The 9,190-nt window shown below is 45.3% G+C and overlaps 1 protein-coding gene across 8 annotated transcripts in view; it reads left to right on the top strand.

Moving 5' to 3' along the window:
* The first annotated feature begins 1,560 nt into the window (after window positions 1-1,560).
* Window positions 1,561-9,190, top strand: part of XPNPEP1 (X-prolyl aminopeptidase 1) — a 51,190-nt gene continuing 43,560 nt past the window's right edge. Inside the window, exons 1-4 of one of the 8 annotated variants that reach the window (XM_069567585.1) lie at window positions 1,671-1,730; window positions 3,186-3,393; window positions 4,465-4,651; window positions 7,832-7,920. In XM_069567585.1, coding sequence (XP_069423686.1) covers window positions 4,632-4,651; window positions 7,832-7,920 — 109 coding nt within the window. In that variant the 5' untranslated portion in view covers window positions 1,671-1,730; window positions 3,186-3,393; window positions 4,465-4,631. Of the gene's footprint in view, window positions 1,731-3,185; window positions 3,394-4,464; window positions 4,652-7,574; window positions 7,710-7,831; window positions 7,921-9,190 lie in introns of those variants that run through there. The other 7 variants (XM_069567586.1, XM_069567584.1, XM_069567588.1 and 4 more) reach the window with 7 other exon arrangements.

The following is a 9,190-nucleotide window of genomic DNA, read 5'->3' as shown; positions in this document are numbered from 1 at the left end:
ATTTACAATCTTTTTTTTTTGGCTTCATACATTTGGGGAAATGAAACAGACATCTGCTACTTTCCAAGGCGCCACATCTTTTAGTTCTTTTATACTTTTTCTACAGGCCCTAATTTAGCTTGTGTAGATGCTGACTGAATAACAACTAGGACTCCAAGCTCTTGCATGCAGCGTAACTGCTTGCTACAGATGCATCAGGGCTTCACCAAGGTCAAAGGAAGAGGTGTAGATTGCTTTCAGTTAGCAAATGTTTCTGAAGTGCTGACTTTGTTCCGAGTGTTGGTTTAATCACCAGGTTCATAATAATGAACAGGAGAGCCACTGTCCCTACCCTTGAGTACTGCACATTCTGGAGACATTCATTCAAGCAGAAAATATGTAATGAGAACTTAGTACACGTCCCATATTGTTCATCGTTAACACAGACATCACTCCTGCACTAATGGCTATGATGTGTGTGTGTATAAGGTGGGGGCAGAATACAATATACATATACATTTTTCATCATGTTAAAAGGTAGTAAGTGCTGTGGAAAAAAAAAAACAGCAGGGTAAGGGGATTAGGAATTTGGGAGGTTTTTACAATTTTAAATAGGGTGAGCATGTTAGGTCTGTTGAGAAGGTGATGCCTGAGCAAAGACTTGAAGGCAAGAGGAGGGAAAGGTGAGGAAGGGAGCCTGGATATTTGGGGGAAGAGCAAGTCCACGGGCTCTGAGTGTACCCAACTTTTTCAAAGAAAGCAAGGAGGTCAGTTTTGCTGGAGCTGAGTGAGCAATGTGAGAACAGAGGAAATGGTTAGGGACAAACCAAGCAGAGTTTTTACCCTGAATGAATGGACGAACCAACAGAGAGTGCTAAGCAGAGCAGGGATAAGATCTCAGACGTGAAAGGGCTGACCTGGCTGCTAAGTTTAGGCTAGGCTGTGCAGGTGCCGGTGGTATTAGGCAAGCCAGAATAATCAATCACAAGGGTGAGAAGGTAGTGACAGAGACCTGGAGGGGGGACAGGTCGGGGTAATGAGAAGAGGCTGGATTACGGATTTGTATTGAAGACAGGCCCAACACGATTTTCTGACAGACTGGATGTAGGGTGTGAAAGAGGAGGCAAGGATGCCTCCAAGATCTATCCACTGACTGTGGGAGCGCGGTTCTGTTTTGGTGCGTTGGGCCCGGAGTGCCGTTAGGACATAAGTTTGAGATGCCTATTAGCTATTCAAGTGGAGTGAGCAGCTGGCTTTTGCCTGTATATTGGGAACATGCTTAAGCTTCAGGAAGTGAGAGCGTGTTGAGGCACTTTCAGAACTGGGCACGTCCTCCTAAAAGCTAGAACATCCCTGAAGGTCAGCTCATCGCGCCTCTGCAGCCCCTTCGGCCGACAAAGCCCTTCTTTTTCCTCTTTGGGGAATGGCGAGAAAAATGAACCGAAACCACACGCCACGGCACAGCCTCCATTCCCTCACTAGGCGCGAGGAAAGAAGCTTGGGGATTGGGAGGGGAACGCAGACGGGTTCAGCGCGGTGGGGCGGTCCGGGGGTGAGTGGGCGGGGCCCGGGGGTAGGCGGGGCCGCGGCGCGGGCGCACGCCTCAGAGGGGGGCGTGGCCGGCCCGGCGCGCGCGCCGGCCTCCTGTGCTCCTGCAGGTCCGCCGGCGATCAGCTGGTCTGCGCTCCACTGACGTGGGCCCCGGCACGTCACCGCCGAATGGCAGCCTCCAGAAAGGCACCGCGAGTAAGGTGAGGGCGCTCTGCCGGGGATCCGGCGTCCGGGCAGCGCGCGGCCCCCCGGGCCTGGGCACGCATGTTGCACCCCGGAAGGCAGGGACAAGCGGGTGAAGAGCTGCGGGCGGCCCACCGCAGTCGGGCGCCGGCTGGGGCTGGCTGGAGCCCCCCGAGCGAGGCCACAGGGGAGGGAACCATGCAGCCGGGCAAGTTCCGGTTGGTTTCCAGCGGTCGCGGGCACCCCCAGGCAGCCCGAGCCAGGTCCCCGGACTTGTGTGTGTGCGGAGCTGCGGCGATCGGCCCGAGGGGGCGATGGCCATCGCCGCCCCTTCCCCGGCCGGGTGAGAAGGCCCGCTCTGGCAGGAAGTTGACCCCTACTGGCTCTTCTCGGGGTTCGGGGAGGCGGGCGAGCCCCTGCCCTCGCTCCTCTACCCTGGGAATCTAATCCTCAAATTACAACCCTGACAGTATGATACCTGCAATTCGCCTTACTGATCTGTCACCGCCACAAGCATAGGCAACAGCGGGCCCTTCCCCACCCAAGTGTTTTCAGAGGCTAGGGAATACTAGGGCATAATTTCCAGGAAAGTCCCACCGGTAACCTGCCCTGGGTTCTCCCTGGATTCAGGGAGGTGAGAAGGATAATCCCCTGGTCTCACATTAACAGGTTGCAGCCTGTGCTTCCCCCATACCCAGGGAATACTTATCAGAGCAGCTAACAAAATGGGAGGAGGCTGAGAGATAAGTTGAGGGTCACAAAGGTCAGAAGCCAAGCACCCTGGCTATCCACACGAGGTCAGCCATCCTCTAACTAGCTGAAACTTGAATGAATAGGCTTCGCAGCCTGGGCAGACTCACTTGCTGAACACAGACCAAGGTTTGTGCTGGTGTTTGTGAGTGGAGGGATCCCAAGCCGACCTTGAGTTGAACTTGGCCTTGCCACAGCATGTTAGGGATAAGTAGAGAACCTGCCCACCCTGTGAAAGGATGTCTGATGTGTGGCTAACCTGCACGGGGAAGGAGCTGCCTGTGTGTTAAGTGCTGGAGGTGGGTTCAGACAAGTGGATCCTGAGTTAGGGCCCTAGGCTGAGAAGTAGCCTTTGAGGACCAAGTTGGTCTTTGCTGGTTTCATAGACTCACAACATTTTAGGGGTAGAAGGGTCTTTAGGCATCAACTGAAAGAGCCTCTTTACCTCACACAGGAGGCCACTGAGAGCTGAGAGAAGGGGGGCCATTTGCCCTAGGTACTTCCCCCAATGGCAGAATTTGAGTGCTATCACTGTAAACATGACTTGGTTTAGATGATGGAAACTGAACTCAAATTGACTTAGTTAAGGGGTTGAGCCAGCTTCTAGTGCAGCTGAGTCCAGGTGACCACACCAGCTTCAGACTTGGTTTCTCTCTTACACTTCTTAGCTCTGATTTCTTCAGTGTTGGCTTCATTGTCAGGCAGACTTTCTCCTTTGACAGATTATGACAATTGTAGTCTGACAGCCCCAGCAGAAATAGGGTCCTTTTACCTAATGGTTGGAGCAGAAATTCCAAATCTGATCCTCACTGGACTGATTTGATCCTGTGTTCATCGCTGGTTTGAAAGGATGGATTGATCCTTTGTCCTTCGCTGGTTTGGAAGGATGGATTGAGCAGGCCTGGATCCCAGAACTTGGTGGGTGAACAGGTGAGACTCATTCCAACTCTCTGGGCTGAAAGTGGAGAAGAGACATTTTCAGAAGGAAAACAAAGGTGCTCTGACCAAAAGAGGGAGGGTTGGATTCTGGGTAGGCAAAAATAACATTGCCCACTTCTTCACCCTAGAACCTGTTCCATTCTACCCTTGTCTCACCTTACAGGGCATGACTGAGCATCTTGGTCCTTGTTTTGCCCCATCCTGAATGATACACACCTGTGATTCTCATCTTGGACTGGCGGCATGGGGAGGGTAATAACACTGCTGGGATTTCTTTAAAAAGAGAGAGGGAGAAAAATGTGCCATAACCATCTTATAAATAGATTGCATATAGATTGAATAGGAAGTTCTCTGCATGCTTCTTTTCTCTTACTCATCTCATGGCACATCGTGATACTGAGAAGGTGTTGGCTGGAGAAGGGGCTTCCCAGGTGGCTCAGTGGTAAAGACTCTCCTGCCCAGCAGGAGACACGGGTTCAATCCCTGGGTGGGTAAGATCCCCTGGAGAAGGAAATGGCAACCCGCTCCAGTATTCTTGCCTGGGAAATCCCATGAACAGAGGAGCCTGGCAGGCTGCAGTCCATGGGCCTGCAAGAGTCAGACACGAAGTGACTAAACAACAACCACAGGCTGAAGAAGTCTGGGGCAGGAGAAAGCACTCAAGTGAAAGTTGGGAGGCCTAGACTCCAGTGCTAGCCTAGCTGTGCCATCAAATAGCTCTGAGGCCTTGAGCAATTTGTTGACCTCTGTTTCTCAGTTTCTTTCTAGAGGTGGGAGCTGAGTTGGATCATCCCTCAGGTATATTCTAGCTCTAACATTTAATGATAACCTTGCTCTGAGAGCCGGAGAATGTGTCTGTCCAAGTAAGTGAAGGGTAGATGGATTTCAGACTCTGCAGAGACCAGGATATGATAGGAGCATGATTGTTATAATGTTCAGCTGCTTTGTGGCTCCTTTGATCCTTACAGGAAGATGGAGTTGGTGATGCTGACAGAGAGTGCTTGAACTCAAGTTCTCTGGGAACGTCACCTGTCAGACTGATTTCTGGTCTTGTCTTTGCAGCTCCTAATGTTTATGGCCTGTGGCGAGTTGTTTCTTCTCATGTAAAGTGCATGAATAGAGCTGCTTTTGAATAGTTTCTCTCCAGCTCGCCTGACCTGTGTGTCAACCGGTTGCTTGAGTATGTAGAGAAATTGACTTCCTTGGCTCACCGTCTTTTAAATGTGTATATGAAGTCAAGGGAAACCAGGTGAGAATGTGACTTGTTTTCTGTCCAAGGAAAAGAGGTTTTTTACTTTGTAAAATATTATAACAACTTTATTGAGATATAATTCATGTGCCACCCAATTTACCTATTAAAAAGTACAATTCAGTGGTTTTGAGGATATTCCCAGAGTTGTGCAACCATGACCATGATCAGTTTTTTGGACATTTTAATCCTCCCTGGAAGAAGCGCTGTACACAGTGCAGTCACTCCTTATTTCCAGCTCCATCCTACGTCTAAGCAACCACTGCCTCCTCTCTCTCTATGGATTTGTTTCTTTTGGACACTGCATATGAAATCATACAATATATGATCATCTTTGGCTTTTTTCACTTAGCATAAAATGTTTTCCAGCTTTACTACATTGTAGCATATATCAGTAATTATTCCTTTTTATTGCCAAATAATATTGCATTGTATGTTTAGACCACTTTTATTTACCCACCAGTTGATGGATGTTTGGGTTGTTTCTACTTTTTGAATATCATGAATAACGCTTCTGTGAACGTTGTGTGTAAGTTCTTATGTGGACTTGTGTTTTCAGTTTCCTTTGCTATGTACCTAGGAGGGAAATTGCTGGGTCGTAAGACTGTATTTAATCTTTTGAGGAATGCTGGAGTGTTTTCCAAAGCTACTGTACTATTTTACATTCCCACCAGTGATTTTCTGGTTGTTCCAATTTTTCTACGTCCTTGCCCCTTGTCCTTTTTTTTTAAAATTATAATCTTCCTAGTGGGTGTGAAGCAGTATCTCATTGTGGTTTTCATTTGCATTTCCCTTATGAATAATGATGCTGAAAATCTTTTCATGTTGATTATCGGCCACTTGTATATCTTCTTAGGAGAAATGTCTATTTGGAATCTTTGACCATTTAAAAATTGTAATATTTTTCTTTTTATTGTTGAGGTGTAATAGTCCTTTTTAAAAAACGTTTTATTTATTTTTGGCTGAGCTGGGTCTTTGTTGCTGGGTGCAGGCCTTCTCGTTGTGGTGAGCAGAGGCTACTTTCTAGTTCAGTGTATGGGCTTCTCATTTTGGTGGCTTCTCATTTCAGGCTCTAGGCATGTGGGCTTCAGTAGTTGCAGCTCATGGGGTTAGTTGCCCCGTGGCTTGTGGGATCTTCCCAGACCAGGGACTGAACCCATGTACTCTGTATTGGCAGGTGGTTGCTTAACCACTGGACCACCAGGGAAGTCCCTATAGTAGTTCTTTATATACTCTGGATACCAGAATCTTATCATATATTTGAGTTGCAAATGTTTTATTTTATGGGTTGCCTTTTCACTTTCTTCATCGTATCCTTTGAAGCATTCCAGTCTTTAATGAAGTCCCGTCTGTTTTTCTTTTGCTGCCTATGCTTTTAATGTCATATCTAAGAAATCATTGCCTAATTCAAAGTCAGGCAGATTTATGTCTCTGTTTTCTTCTAAGAAAACATTTATGTCTGTGATCCATTCTGAGTTAATTTTTGTATATGGTGTGAAGGTGGAAGTTCAGTTTCCTTCTTTTACATGTGGATATCCATTTGTCCCATCATCATTTGTTGAAGAGACTATATATTTCTCCATTAGATGTTGTTGTTGTTCAGTCCCTAAATCGTGTCCTACTCTTTGCAACTCCATGGGGTGCAGCGTGCCAGGCTTCCATGTCCTTCACCATCTCCCAGAGTTTGCTCAAATTCATGTCCATTGAGTTGGTGATACCTTCCAATCATCTCATTCTCTGTTGCCCTCTTCTCCTCTTCCCCTCAATCTTTCCCAGCATCAGGGTCTTTTCCAGTGAGTCAGCTATTTGCATCAGGTGGCCAAAGTATTGGATCTTCCGCTTCAGCGTCGGTCCTTTCAATGAATATTCAGGGTTGATTTCCTTTATGATTGACTGGTTTGATCTCCTTGCAGTCCAAGGGACTCTGACTCTCAAGAGTCTTCTTCAGCACAAACAGTTCAGAAACATCAATTCTTTGGCACTCACCTTCTTTATGGTCCAGCTCTCACATCTATACATGACTACGGGAGAAACCATAGCTTTGACTATATGAACCTTTGTCGGCAAAGTGATGCCTCTGCTTTTTAATACGCTGTCTTCCAAAGAGCAAGCATCTTTTAATTTTGTGGCTACAGTCACCATCAGCAGTGATTTTGGAGCCCTAGAAAATAGTCTGCCACTGTTTCCATTCTGCACCCCCCTGCCTCCGCCCGATCTATTTGCTATGAAGCAGTGGGACCAGATGCCATGATCTTTGTTTTTGGAATGTTGAGTTTTAAGCCAGTTTTTTCACTCTCCTTTCACCCTCATCAAGAGGCTCTTTAGTTCTTCTCTGCTTTCTGCCATTAGAGTGGTATAATCTACATATCTGAGGTTGTTGATATTTCTCCCGGCACTATTGATTCCAGCCTGATTCATCTAGCCCAGCATTTCCTATGATGTACTCTGCATGTAAGTTAAATAATACAGTATATAGCCTTGACATACTCCTTTCCCAATTTTGAACCAGTCCATTGTTCCATGTCTCGTTCGAATTGTTTCTTCTTAACATGCATACAGATTCTTAGGAGGTAGATCTGGTTGTTGTTGTTAAGTCGCTAAGTTGTGTCCAACTCGTTTGTGACCCCACGTACTGTAACCCGCCAGGTTCCTCTGTCCATGGGATTTCCCAGGCAAGAATACTGTGGTAGGTTGCTATTTCCTTCTCCAGGGGATCTTCCTGACCCAGTGATTGAACCCATGTCTGCTATATTGGCAGGCAGATTCTTTACTACAGAGTCACCAGGGAAGCCCTCACTGATATATGTCTATCTTTATGCCAGTACCACACTGTCTTGATTACTGTAGTTTTATTAATTTTGAAATCAGGAAGGGTTGAATCCTTCAACTTTGTTCTTTTTCATGATTGTTTTGGTTATTTCAGATTCTTTGCATTTCTGTATGAATTTAGGATCTGCTTATAGTGGAAGAAAATTCATGAATTAGAGACTGAGTTTGAGATTTACCTGCCATGGTGATGTTTTATCTGAAACTTACTTATTTCATCACTGATATTGGGGTGAGAGTTTTTCCATCTCATAAAGGAAAATTGCTAAGTCGAGTTGATGTTCTTCTCTGACTAAACCTTGCCACGTTTACTGAGGTCAAAGTATGCAATAGCCTATTCTTTCTCTTCTTTAGGGCAAATTACCAGGATTTTCAGCTGAGAAATTTAAGAATAATTGAACCTAACAAGCTGACATACTCAGGAGACCCAGGTGTGGAAACAGGTAATAATTTTGCCTCTTTAGATGGAACATCTTGGAAGGATTTTAGATTCCTCTGCTTCAGCACCAAGTTGAGAGAGAAGGGAGGGTAAGGGATTAATAATTGATCATGTCTAGGGATGAGGGGATGTATGTCTGGAAATTAAAACCCATTTTGTCTTTTGGCTTCCTGAGTTGTTGGTTATTGTGTGTATGTATATATTTTATATATGTGTGTGTGTGTGTATATATATATATATATATACACATATATATGTTACATTTTTTCAGTAGAAAGTAGAGGGATATGGTTTTTGAATTCATTGTTCTTGGCATGGTGGTGATGGTGGTGGTAGTGGTAGAGATAGGTTGTTACTGAATAAGTTCTAGTCTGATTTTTCTAATTTCTAATATAATTTATTGACATCCTTAGAGACTGGCTTTCAGTTTTCATCTTAAGACTATGAAATAAGTTTATAATGTATTATTGTGCTTTATAAATGGAACAGACATTCAGGAAAATCCTTTGGGGAAAATTTTCTGAAACCATATCCTCTTCCCAGAACTGATTAGTTATATTGTTGGGTTGCCAGAAACCCAAATTCCGGAAAAAAAAAGAAGTGGTATATTTCTACATTTCCAGTCCCTTTTCTGCGGACTACTCAGGAGAACTACAGTGTTTCCTTCTAGTTGACTGAAAAAGATCAGTCCCACGAAGCACGTTAGTAACCATAACTGATCTCTCTTTGGAAGATCAATGCTGTAACTATACGCAGTTTTAGGTCCCTTTTCTTGACAAATGTTGCTGTGTCCAACACATTTTGGACCATGTTGGAGGAAGGAGAGGAAGGAACGAGAAGAAGAGGAAGTAGGAAAGGGAAAAGTGATAGAACCATTGGATTTAGAGTTTGGTAAGAATTTCTCTTTCTTTTTATTGCATATGAAGAAATAGAGCTTCAGGGAGCTTCAGTTGTCTGAGGTTGTAAATTCCAGCTGGAAACTGGAGCCCACTTGTTTTGACTCCTTGGGTTTTAGAATTGCTTTAAGAGAGCCGCCTCTGTTATGTTCTCTAGAGAAGATGATGTATCAGTGCATGGGCTTGGTAATTGGATAGGCCTTGGGTCCTCGTCCTGATGATCCGCTTGACTTGGGTCATCAAGTATTTGACTTCTGTTTATTTATCTGTGAAATGGGAAGAGTCGAACCTCCCTGGGTGGGGATTATTATGAGGATTATCCACTAATGTATGTAAAGCTCTTGGCCCTTGCTCAGCAGTGGGACAGAGCAACAAACT

Source organism: Ovis canadensis, chromosome 22, assembly GCF_042477335.2.
Source record: "Ovis canadensis isolate MfBH-ARS-UI-01 breed Bighorn chromosome 22, ARS-UI_OviCan_v2, whole genome shotgun sequence".
Taxonomy (NCBI): domain Eukaryota; kingdom Metazoa; phylum Chordata; class Mammalia; order Artiodactyla; family Bovidae; genus Ovis; species Ovis canadensis.
Note: the sequence above shows the minus strand (reverse complement) of the source record. Positions and strands in the feature narration are given on the sequence as shown.